General features: G+C 41.3%; 1 protein-coding gene across 1 annotated transcript; it reads right to left on the reverse strand.

Moving 5' to 3' along the window:
* Window positions 1-6,654: 6,654 nt before the first annotated feature.
* Window positions 6,655-8,593, reverse strand: LOC141652856 (chaperone protein dnaJ 8, chloroplastic). Its single transcript, XM_074460463.1, has 3 exons — window positions 8,140-8,593; window positions 7,962-8,030; window positions 6,655-7,074 (listed from the first exon to the last, which is right to left on the reverse strand). The coding sequence occupies exons 1-3, from the start codon at window positions 8,368-8,370 to the stop codon at window positions 6,898-6,900; spliced, it is 477 nt and encodes a 158-aa protein (XP_074316564.1). The 5' UTR covers window positions 8,371-8,593; the 3' UTR covers window positions 6,655-6,897.
* Between the last annotated feature and the right edge of the window lie 5,024 nt (window positions 8,594-13,617).

Genomic DNA, 13,617 nt, shown 5'->3' on the forward strand with positions numbered 1-13,617 from the left:
GGGTAGTTCATCAGCCCATCTTCCCTTTAGATCTTCGACCTTCTTTTTTAGCCCGTTCAGGATTGTTTTATTAGTCGCGCTTCCGCTTTGCCCGTTGCTCGAGGGTTCTGAGACGGAGGAGTATGCAAATTTGATTCAGAGCTCCTCCAACCAATTCATCACCATGTCGCTCCAAAACTCTCGACCGTGGTCAAATACCATGACTTGGGGTAGCCCAAAACGAGTTATGACGTTCTCCCAAATCACTTTTCTTACGGCCGCCGTGGTCTTGGCAGGTACCGCGACAGCCTTGACCCATTTGGTGAAGTAATCAACGGCGACAATTAGGTACTTTCTTCCTCCGGAGGCCGTCGAAAATGGCCCTAGTAAATCCATCCCCCACTGTGCAAATGGAAGGGGACTAAGTACCGGTTGCAGGTCTCGGGAAGGAGCATGTATCACCGGAGCATGCATCTGACAATTCTTGCACTTCTTGGTCTTTGCTTTGGAATCCTCAAGCATGGTGGGCCAGAAGTAGCCGGCTCGGAGAGCTTTGTGGGCTAGCGTTCTTGCCCCCATGTGATGTCCACAGATGCCTTCATGAATCTCTGTCTGTATTAGCTCCGCGTCGGCTGGGCCGACACATTTCAAGAGTGGAATTATTACAGACCTTTTGTATAACTCTCCTTCGAACACTGAGTACCTTGCGGCGATCCTTCTTATCTTCTGCGAGAGACTGCGGTCCTCCGGCAACTCATTTTTCAGTTTGTATTTCATTATCGGAGTCATCCACGTCGTCTCGGCCTCGATGCCGCCCACCATGCCGACGGTCTCAGTGATGCTTTTAGCGTTCCTGATATCTACCAGCACGGTTCGACTGACATTCTTGATGCTTGAACTGGCAAGTTTTGAGAGAGCGTCGGCTCGGTTGTTCTCAGACCTGGGAATGCACTGTATCCGGAAAGATTTCAATTTTGAGGTGTCGCTTTTACCCTCTCCGGATACCTTATCATCCCATCGTCTCGAGTCTCATACTCTCCTCGGATTTGATTAGCCACTAAGAGTGAATCATCTTCAACACAACATGCTCCGCCCCCGCAGCTCTAGCTAACTCGACTCAGATTATCACCGCCTCATATTCGGATTCGTTATTTGAGGCCGAGAAGGTAAACTTCAAGGCGTACTCAAACTCGTCCCCGTTAGGGTTGATGATAAGGATGCGGCTCGAGAGTGTTTGCCGTGGAGGACCCGTCGGTGTATACTTCCCACACACCGGGATGTGATTCTTCTTGGTATGTGCACTCGGCTAGGAAGTCTGCAAGTGCTTGCCCCTTTATCGAAGGCCTCGGCTTGTACTGAATGCCGAAGCCGGATAGCTCCACTGCCCATTTGATTAGTCTGCCTGATTTTTCGAATTTTTCTAAGGCTTTCTCCAATGGCTGGTCGGTTAAGACCGTCACGAGATGTGCGTCGAAGTAGGGTTTTAACTTCCTTGCGGCAACGACGACGGCGAAGGCCGCTTTTTCAATCAGTGGGTAATTTCTTTCGGTGGGCAGCAGTGTATGGCTGATAAATTAGATTGGGTATTGCTGCTTATTTTCTTCCCTGACAATTACGGCACTGACCGTGGCCGAGGTAACTGCTAGATATAGGTATAGCGTCTCCCCCAGCGTCGGCCTGGACAGGGTCGGGAGAGTTAGTAGGTGGGCTTTCAGTTGCTTGAAAGCCGCACTCTGATCCTCCCCCCAGCAAAAGTCTTTATTCCCTTTCAGCACCGTAAAGAACGGAGTGCTCTTGTCGGCTGACCGAGAAATAAAGCGGGCAAGAGCCGCCATCCTCCCGGTCAGTATCATAACCTCTTTTTGGTTTCTCGGTTCCGGCAGGTCTAGTATCGCTTGGACTTTCTCTGGATTGGCATCAATTCCCCTGGCACTGACAAGCACGCCGAGGAACTTGCCGGCCCGGACACCGAAGTTGCATTTCATTGGGTTAAGCTTCATCTTATATTTCCTTAGTGAACAAAATGTTTCGCTCAAATCGGCCAAGTGCTCGCTGTCAGACTTGCTTTTTACAATAGCATCGTCGACGTAAGCCTCGATGTTTCGCCCTTTTTTATCTTGAAACACATTGTCCACTAGCCTAGTGTAAGTTGCGCCAGCGTTTTTCAAACCGAACGGCATCATTTTATACATGTATGTGCCGTGTATGGTGATGAATGCGCACCTAGGCATGTCTTCCTCGGCCATGAATACCTGATGGTACCCCGAGAAGGCGTCGGCGAGCTCGCTCAAAGATAGTGTAGCCTGCCGTTGCGTCAATTAAACTATCTATTCGAGGCAAGGGATAGCAATCTTTAGGGCATGCTTTATTAAGATTGGTAAAATCAACACACATCCTCCTCGCCCCTGATGACTTCTTTACCATTACAACATTTGCTAGCCACTTAGGGTAAGTACAAGGCATGATAAAGCCTGCCTCTAATAGTTTATCTACCTCGGCTTTGATGGCCTCGTCCTTCTCGGCCGAGTAGTTCCTCATCTTCTGCTTGACAGGGCGAGCGGTGGAGAGTACGTTCAGCTTGTGAACGATAACCTTCCGGCTCACGCCTGGCATCTCGGCTGCTGCGTATGCGAAGACATCTTTGTTCTTCCTCAGCAGGTCTAGGAGATCGGCTCTGAATTTCGGCTCCAGGCCGACACCGATAGTTACGGTGCGCCCTGGGTCAATTTCCACTTCTTCGGTCTCGGCTCCTTCGACCATGCCGACGTTGGTGTGCATCGGATCACCCTCCTGCTGTAAGGATGGGCTCTTCCCCTTCTCTGATTTCTTCGCCACTTTGAGGGATTGCATGTTGCACCCTCTGGCAGATACTTGGATATTGAAAATTTCGTCTCTCTCGTCCTTTGAGACGAGCTTTTGTGCTCCCCCCCCCCCGGTCCGAGACATATATCAATGTCAGGGGCCGGATGGACATCACAACATCGGACTCGCTCAAAGTGACCCGGCCTATGAGGACATTGTAGGCGGACGAACCATCAATAACCACGAACTCAGACCAAACATTTTTGGCCGCATCTGCTTGGCCGAACATCACCGGCAGTCGATTGACCCTAGGGGTACCAGCCGGCCCGGATTTGTACAGCGGGTTGGTGTGGGTGAGGTCTTCAATCTTGAGACCGAGATTGAGAAAGCACTCCCTGAACATGATGTTCGTGTAGGCGCTGTGTCAATCGGGCACCTCTTCACCAAGTGGTTGGCTATGTCAGGTGGACTATGAGCGGGTCATTGTGCGGGCGATGACTCCTTCGTAGTCCTTCTTTCCGATGGTTATATCGGGGACGGTGGAAGCGGGGATCGCTGTTTTGGGCACAAAGTTGATGGCTTGGTATAGCTCATTCAGGTGCCGTTTGTGCCCATTAGCTGACCCACCGTTCTCGTTTCCTCCGATGACAACCTGGATCACTCCCATCTTCTAGAATACCGATTTTCTATTCGCCCCGTCGGAGCTTGTTTACGGGCCTCCCGGCTACATACTTTGCCGAGGGCCCTCTTTCGGATCGGCTCCTCGATGGCGTTCTCGGATGCCGACGGTTGTCGGTCTTATGGCCGGGTTGGCCGTGGTAGTCGCAGAAGCGGCTAAGGTCGCCGTCCCCCTCGCCTTGGGGGCCTTGCTCATTTCGCCTTTCGTTCTTGCTTAGGGCAAAGACTTGCCGGTGATTTAACCAGGGGGTGAGACCCGTACCGCCGGGGTGTATGGTCCCGAACTCCCCGGCGCCCGCCGAGTTCATTTCCTATTAAATCTCTCAGGTCGTGACCTATTCATGTCACGGCGTCCTTCGTCTACGTTGTCCCGGCGGCTCCTCCTTTCTGGGTGCCAAGCTTCACTGTGGCCTACCCAGGTCTTGTGATAGTCCTCCACCTTTATGGCTCGGTCGGCCATCTTTCAGGCGGAGTCTAGGTTGAGGTCCTCGCACTTGATGAGCTCATTTTTGAACTCGCCTTTCGGCGAGCCTTTCATCGGTGCGAAGGCGCCGATTCGGTGTTGACTCACGAATATCCGAACCTTAGCGTCGAATCTCTTGGACGTAGCCGGAGGGACTCGTCCTCCCCCGTCGGATAGTCGGGAGATCGATGTCTCCACGGCCCTTCGCTTGTTGCAAGCGTATTGGGCTATGAAATTGTCCCTCAGGTCGCCATAACAAGACACCGAGCCATTAGGTAGCCCCTTGTACCAACTCGAGACATGCCATGGAGGGTCGGTGGGAAGACTCGGCACCACACCTCATCATTTTGCTCCCCACACCGACATGTACGACTCTAAAGCCTCGGCGTGGTCGGTTGGGTCGCTATCCCCTTTGTATGATAGGGCGGCGATTCGATTTGGTCGGCAGGGACTTCGAGGACAAAGGCATTGAGGGGTTTGTATGACCACGTGCCGAATGACACGCGGCGATCGGCTCCTCGCAATCCTAGTCCGGCTTCTCTCCCCGTGGCGGGAAGGGCTTCTTGTTGTCCGACTTTGGAGAGTCGGACTTCTTTCTTCATTTCTTCGGGGGTGGCCTCGTTGTTGCCGCTGGCGACGCTGTCCTCCCACGAGTGGGGAAGGACTTTGGTGCCACCGGCAACACGGGCTCCGCCGGCGTCCTTGCATGCCCGGCTCCTTGTATTACTCCGGTCAAGTTGTTCGGAGTTACTTTGTGCGCCCGGTTTTTGTGGGCGCCGCCGTCACCGTCGTCGTGACGGGGGTGACCGCGTACCACCCATCGAGTCAGGAATAGCTTCAATTTGGCCGCATCGACTACATGTCCCATGACAATGACTTGGCGGTCGGGCGGTGTTCGGCTCTCTTGGCATCCCGTACTTCACCGGCTCAATCACTCGGCCGATGGGGGATTTGCCCGATCTCGAATTAGGGAACGTGTCATCTGGTAGAATTCGGTTTCTACACTCACAAGTTAAAATTTGTTTTGACATCTTCTTAGCTCTTTGAATGGTTTTTTTTTTTTTAAGGTAGGTGACTAGCTTTTAGTATCTAATTCCCCACAGACGGCGCCAATTGTTCCGGGTGTAATTTCGGAGCAGTGTTTTGTGACCACGTAAGCTTGTTGAATGACGTCTTTGACTTGTCTCTTCCTTTCGCTCTTTCCTGTTTAAGATGAATAAAGCGAGGGCTCGGCTTGGTGCAGAGCGTACTCTCTCCACGCCTTCAAGTCGATAAACTTAAAAGAGGTTAAGTTGTGTGTTACTTGGCAAAGTATATTGTAGAGAGATAAGGGAGTTTATACCGGATTAATAGTGAGTTTTAGGATGAATTGTGGATCGTTTTATCAATGAGGATTGAGGAGTATTTATAGACTTTCGCTTTTGTCACGTGGTAGCAAGTGACCAAGTGGCGGAGCGGTGGAAAGAGCTGTTCTACCCTCGGCCGAGGGACCCGCAGGCGGTAACTGGCCTGGTTGACTCCATCTTAGGGGATTTGGATGTGAGTACGTGGATTTGCCTCCCGGTGGCAAGTTGCCTAGCCGAGACCCAAATGATGACGACAGGATGCGTCGGTTAGGCTATCTAATACGTTGACTTGCTGTGGATATCTTTGACCTTGCTCAATATGTTGACTCGGTCAGCGGGTGCAGAATATGCCCCATCAGTTACGATTTGTCGGGTCATTTTCGAGCTGGTTAGTTTCGGGTCGGGTCATTCCGAGTCGGGTTAATATGGATCTATGAAAGCTCGGGTCATTTTCGGATCGGGTCGGGTTAGTTCGGGTTTCGGGTGTCATTTGGGTGCGGCAGTTCGAGTCAATTTCGGGTCTCGAGTCAGCCTTTTCGGGTCAGGTCAATCGGGTCGGGTTGATTTTGTCAGGTTTAGTTACATTTGACCAAAAATAGTCACAAAATCCCGCCTTATTGTTTCATACCAAAATTATCGTCTGCGACAAGAATTTGTATTGTTTTAAAATAACCATTAAATATCTCCGTTAGTCTTTTTAGGACATATCTTTTATTTTTCGCAATGAATTCTATTTTTATTTTTTTTTCATATGGACAAACCTCAATAAGATCTGATTCTTCGCTCAAGTAAAATAAAAGTAACGTACAATGTAGATAGATATTAAGGCAAATTCTCATTTAAGACGGTATTATTATTATTTGATAGTTTTATATAATTATTATTATGAAAAGTTTGTTTTATAGAGTATAATTTAAGATTTTCAATAGGCAGTTAGTAAAAAAAAATTCATAAAATGGGTCTTTAACAATGTTTTTTTAATAATTGACATTGACATGTTAAAATGAATATATGATGTAAAAGTCATCTCCACTCCACCACCCACCATGTAAATTTTTTGTACATGCCCACCCCACCACCCGTCAAAGTTGTACTTGTACCTGGTACCCGCTCTAATCGGAGCTGGAGTGGGTGCAGTGTGGTGACGACTTTATCCTTCCCACATAATATATCCCTAATAATAATTGACTTAGATCTCAGGATTGTTTAGCAAATTAAGGCCTACGAATACTACAATCAAAACTTGAAGGGCTAATTTTACTGTTGAACAAAGTCTAGGGGCTCGATTACTACATTAAACATTTTTTAGCGATCAAGTTAATGAAATTCATAGATTTTGTACCTTGGATGCTATGAATTTCAAACATGAATTCAAAAATCCAGAAATTTTTGTACACATTAGAGAAGATTTATTCAAACATCTATTCATTTACAAGTATGTACACAGAATGAAAAGCTCTACTTGCAGGACCAACATCACCAAATAGGTAGGTCTACAAGTTCACAATTCACAACTAGAAATACACAAACAAAGACAGGCCTTGTTATTCTATGTGCAACATTAACCTCTTTAGGTTAACGGTGGTAAATGGTAATCGGGAATTAGGCTCCATACATCAATTGAAAAACTTAGATGTATGGATTAATGTGAGAAGTGTAATCACGGATTCCGGCACCTTCCCAGCCCATCCATTCCTCCCACATATCCCATTCTGAATCATGCATTCCTCTGAATGAATCGTCTGAATCGCAGTTCGCCTCTTCCTGCTGTATCGTTGCTTCGCCTCTTAAACTACTCATCACCATCTGAATCAAACACCAATACATCATATCAGTTACAAGAATCCAGAAATTTGGTAGGCCATATACAACTAGAGCCAAAGCCAAAGCGACAACCGACAACCGATACAACCCAATTTATCCCAACCCAATCTCAATCGACTTAAATAACCCATGACCCGTCACTCGGTTCAGATTTCAGAATAACATAGGTTTCGTATTGGTCTCAACATAAGTCATAACCATTTAGAAAAAAGTCAATATCAGCAGTAAAGGACAGGAAAATCAAAAGGTTGACAATTAATAACACTTCATTGTCATGTATGTTGTATAATTGTATACAGGCCTCTGAATGCATATAAACTCCGTCTGTCGCAATCATTTGTTTCACTTTGATTAAACGCAAATTAAAACAATGATTTGGGACAGAGAGTAATCAATACGCAATATGTTTCGACTTTAGAGCTGTCAAGCTTTTGACCCGACCCAACCCAACCCGATAGAACATGGTAATACAAAAACCCGAAACTGCCCCCTTTGGGAAACACATAACCCGATTATCAAAGACCCAAACCCATTAGACCCGATATGAATGACCGAAAGCTGACGATAATCCGACCCACTAATGGCCCGGCCCAAACCCAAACTGACCCATCAATTTACCCGAGATGATCCGTCCCAATAGCGAGCCGAAAGGGTATGTTGACCAATTATGGCTTGAATCCGATATAACCCGTTCACTATTTACCGGATCCAAACCCGACCCGACAAACCCCCATTAATTTTAGCTAATTTACTTCTACAGATAATTGAACAACAGGATGATTTATTAAAAAAAAAAAAAAAAATAATTGAAATATTCAAAGAAACAAAAAATGTTATTGAGAAAAAAAGATTAATGGCGTAATGCTTACATCATAGGCTTCATTGATCTGGTAAAACTGGACATTACAATTATCTTCTTTGCACACATCTGGATGATACTGCAACAACATCAAAATCAAAATCAAACAACTTTCAATCAATTCATCCAAACACAATTTTCAGAAATTAATTCAAACGTATTATGGTAAAAAAGACGTTTCATTTTACCTGCAAGGCAAGTCGTCGGAAGGCCTTCTTGACCTCGGATTCAGACGCATCACGACGAACACTAAGCGTATCGTATGGATCAGCGAAACCCGTCCTTGACGAAGCTGACACGAACCCGACACGACTCGATCTGTTTCTCGTCGTACCACCGTTCATTCTCAAATGCTTGTGTCGTATGGTAGAAGATAGGTGTGATGAAGATGGGGATATACCTACTGCTGCTGCCGCCATTGATGTTTGGAAAAATTTGGATAATGTTTTGGTTGAATTGGAAATGAAAGGGTAGATTTGGATAAGATTGGTAAAATCTGGATAAATTTGGATGAGGAAGAATTGGTAAAGTTGGGGGTTACTTATAGAGAGGGAATTGGGGAGGGAGGGATTGTATTATTTGATTTGAATAGAATATTCGGATAAAATGGAATGCAAACGTGGAATTTGTGTTTTTTGTGGTGCAGGATATGACAAGGGAGTTGGTGGTAATTATTGGCAAACGGGTTTGAATTGACCCAATTCGAGTGATCTAATTCACACGTATTCTTATTTTTCAAATTTTATTTAAGACGGATATATTCGTCTTGAGTTTAAAACCGTCAAGTATGTTCATATATGATGAATAAAATAAAAGATAAATACATTGAGAAAACAAATGACTTGTCAAAAATTCACGTGTGGATGATATTTAATCCGTTTTATTATTAAGACGATACCTCCGTCTTAAGGAATACTAGTTTTTACTTAAGATGAATAAAAACAGTTAAGTGAGTTAAATAAATTGATGAGGTCGAAAAAATGGCACTTTCTCGTCTCATTCACATATATGAATATTATTTGACACGTTTTTATATAATACACGTATAATATTGTAACCATCTTAAGAGAAATTAACTAAAATTTAATTTAATAGACGCATCTAAATTGATTGAAATTTTGGATTGACTTTATAAAACCTTGTTTGTTCACAATTTTGTTGGTCTTATTATATTGTTTTTATACCTCACAAAATATATCCAAATCACAAAAGAAACATATCTATATCCAAATTACACATATATGGAGTACCCCATTTAATTTAAACTTATCCATTTGTTTGCATTGTTTCTAAATTTACGGGGACAAAGGGAGTACTCTTTCGTCCGATGTATACTTTTTTAAGATTCAATTAAGTTAATACGAGTATTTTTTTTTTTGTCTAATGAAAACTTAATTGCATTATAATAAGGCAAATTTAACAAAAATAACCCAACCTTTTTGATAGTCTTCGAAAAATAACCCAACCTTTTAACTTAAACAATAATAATCCAATCTTTGTATTTTTGTCACAAAAATATCCCAAAATCTCACCTAAACTAATTTCTACCTAATATTGAGAAATGATATTTTGTAAAATATCATTTCTACCTAATAAAGATTTATGAAACTATTTTACAAAATATCATTTCTCAATATTAGGTAGAAATTAGTTTAGGTGAGATTTTGGGATATTTTTGTGACAAAAATACAAAGATTGGATTATTATTGTTTAAGTTAAAAGGTTGGGTTATTTCTGGAAGACATATTAAAGGTTGGATTATTTTTGTTAAATTTGCCTTATAATAAAGGGATTCCTATAATAAATAGGGGATAGATTTAAATTTAAGTCCTACTTCCTCCGATCCAGACAGATATAAATATAAGCAAAAAGTGGTTATTTAAGCAAGGGTGGAAAAGTGAGGGGTAAAGTAGGAAATATTGATTGGGCCACATGGATTTAGGTGGATTAAATAAGTAGTTGCTGAGTGGGTGGTAAAGTTGTAAATAAGTAGTGGATGTAAGGGTAATTTAGTTATTTTTCATGTCAAATATGGTATGTTACCATTGATATGGTTAATTCATCTCAGACAAGTATTACCATCTGTCTAAATCGAAGAGAGTATTATTTATGATAAATCCATCCAAACCATTAGACTATAGCGTCCATCTAGGTAGCACGGACACTCCTCCTAATCGGCGTTCCCGTGTCGGACACCCGTGTCGGATACGACACTCGTCGGACACACACGTCAAAACGTGTCGGACAATTGTAAAGCCGTGTCTAACTTTCATCTTTTATTTGGGCACGTGTCCGACACGTGTCCATGGTATTTTGAGCTGTGTCCATGGTATTTGGACACACCTCCAAACGGAATCAAGTTGAATTTAAGGTAAATGGCGAGAATTATTATATGGTTGAATTTGGTGGGAAAATAAGTTGAATTGGAGACAAATGATGTTCTTTAGACTAGTAATGAGATGTCGAAATAGATTGATTATAAGTTGGTTTTTGGTTTTGGAAATGAGAATGAGTTATAATTAACGTAAGTTTTACCTTCACTTATTTAAATTTAATATTCAATACTTTTTCAAAAATAAAATCACACATATATAACTATAAAATATATATTTTATTAAATTTAAATGACGTGTCCCGTATCCTAAATTCCATGTGATGTGGTATCGGCGTGTAATAAAATGTCCGTATAGTGTAATCGGTTAATAAAATTAATAAGGTGTTAAAGTTTTGGTCTTACCTAGGCATCCATTACATGATAAATTGGATATACTCCGTATAAATTATCTTAGATAACCGAATTTTACAATGGCCAACAGTCGACGCACTAATCTACATCTAATTCTTATCCGGATGGCCCGAATTCAGTTGGGTGGGGAGAGCGGTGGCGGAAGTTGCGTAACGAGTGAGAATGAGGTTGGTGAATGGAGGATGAGTCATCAATCATAAGGACCTTATCCTCGTTTCCTTGTCGCAGCATTAACTAGATTGGGTCCAATCATTGATTGAGTCTTGTCCCTTTGTTTTGGGTTCGTTACTTGACTGTTGGCCACGTATTTGATTCTCAGGCGCTTTTTTCGGTTTGGATAGGATTCTTTTCTTTTTCAATTATTATTATCATTTATTACTTTTTGTGTTTTTTAATTTTTATTTTTTTTAATTAGGTTGATGAGGATAACCTATCTCATCTTTTCGAATGAAGAGGTAAGTTGAACTGTTGAAGCACTGGCTTTCAACCACCCCGAAAGGGTTGGACATAGTCACATAAATGTCCAATAGAAGCCATGAAGTCAGCAACATTGTTGCTTCACGGTCTAATTTCACATCCTTTAGTTGGACATCTTCATTTTAGGGCATCCACAATAAATCAACCTCTAAAAAGGTTTGTCATATGACACATCACCAAATTAGCAAACATCTCCAATAACAAACGTATACATAATAAACAAACCTTTTGAGGTTTATGTTATAAGGGACCCACTTCTAATTATCCATTTTTGTCTCTCATATATTGGGTACATTTTAGGGATCATCACTTGACGTGTCATTTCACAAACATATATACAAATATGTAATCATTCTTATTTATGAATCTCAACCTTCATTCCCAACAACAAAGAGATTTGTTAACAAACCTCTAATGACAAACCTCTAAAAATTACACAAATATTTGTTGACAAACCTCTATTGTGTATGCCCTTAAAAATAAATATTTTATGACTATCCAAACTTCAAAGTAGGGACATGAATTACTTACGAGTATATTAGAGCATCACCAATGATGTCTTATAAGAATTTTGTGGGTAATATTTGTAAAATAGCAAGTAAATAGCAAGTAAATAACTTATCATTGGAATAAAATTGATGTTGTTTTTCTGGGTTTAATGTGGCTAAAGTAAACTAAAATGAACTGAAACGAATTGAAATTTAGTGAGATGAATAAAGTTGAAATACGTTGGGCTGAACTGAAGTGAGATGAATTGAGCTGATATTAAGCCGAAAAGAACATGGCCTAAATAAGTGTCGTTTATAAGCATGGTAGCTCTATCAAGCTAATGGACAGCTCTACAAGTCACGTAGCTTGGGGTTTAGGAAAAAAAAAAAAAGCAAAGTTTTTCAATGGAGCACAACTTTAACGTAGGACCCATAAAGATAGAAAGTGTTATCGCCAATCAATGGAGCGGTATGTAGTCCATTTTGAGATGCTCTTGCTCCCTTAGTTTCATTGTAGTTTTCTTTTATTTGTTTTTTTGTTTTAATAACGTTGATATTTGCATCTATTATCAAGCGATAATTAATAACAAAAGTAACAATGATTAAAATATAAAAAAAATGACGATTAACAATGAAAAAAATTTAAACGGTCATCACTTTATACTTGGGCGTATGTTTTCAGCGATTTTTTTCCCAAATCACTCGATCATCTCAATCACAAAATGGTTAAATTCGTTATTAGATTAGAAACTTCTTCAGTTCTTCATTGAGAGTTAATTATGTTTTCGACTTATGAAATATATTAACGAAACGAGGCTACATTATTAACTTTGGTATTCATTTTTAGGGTGGTTGTTCGATTTGAAATCGTAGCAGAGACAACAATATTTTCAAAATTGGGTTTGAAATAACGGGTGAATCTACGCTTTTTCTAGGAAGAACTTTTTGCCTTTTCTATAAGCATAAAATCTTCATCCTCTTGATTTATCTTCTTTAGAAAAATATATGCTATCTAGTTGAAAGATCTAACCATTGAGCAGTATAAAACGAGTTTCATATATGCTGATGTGGTATGGCATTCGCCGATTAGACGCTTAAAAAAGTCGCATGAAGTTCTTACTATTGTTATTGTCTTAAGTTGTGGTACCTGTGGGGAACGTTTTTATTTTCAAGGCCTAAAGGGAAAAAAATGTTCCAAATAAGGGTTGGGTGAGAAATTATTTGTACGGAGTAGGTCTAAGTGACGACTTTACTATATACTCCCTCGGTATCAAACATTTGTCTATCCTTGATTATAATACTTTTTACATATAATAAAACAAAAATGAATGAGATAGAGGAAGTACATAAAAGATAACACAATAATGAAAACTAGTGTAACACCCGTGAAAATTCACGGGATTATTTTAAAAAATTTAAATAAAAGCTCTCTAATAAACATGTAAAATAAATGTTCGACTATAATTTGCGAGAGACGTTGAGGCACTGGGATAATGTTGTTACCGATTGTCGAACTTATTTAATTGTTTTCTTAGGCAAATTTACCAAAATAACCCAAATTTTATTCATTCTTCTCATAAATCACATGCAGAATAAATTTCGGCGAATATAAAATTTAAATTATTTGGGTTATTACGAAAATCTCATTTTGAACAATTTTGCAACCATTAATGTAAAGTCTGAAGGTCATCGAAAGAGCTCTATTAGTAAAAACACATGGTGCATAACAATTGCAAGGTATCTTCAATCTCAGTGAAAGTCTAGAGTCAAAAGATGTTCTTTCTTTAGAATTTGTGCTTTAGGAAAGGCACTTGCATTCACACAAATAATTGATAATTGATGACCAAGAAGGGAAGTATGTTATCACCTTTGTTGACGGTGGGAAGAAAAATATTCATCTACGGAGTAATATATTATATGTCATGTGAGTATGTGACTATATACAGTATCATATT

This window comes from Silene latifolia, chromosome 4, assembly GCF_048544455.1.
Source record: "Silene latifolia isolate original U9 population chromosome 4, ASM4854445v1, whole genome shotgun sequence".
NCBI lineage: Eukaryota > Viridiplantae > Streptophyta > Magnoliopsida > Caryophyllales > Caryophyllaceae > Silene > Silene latifolia.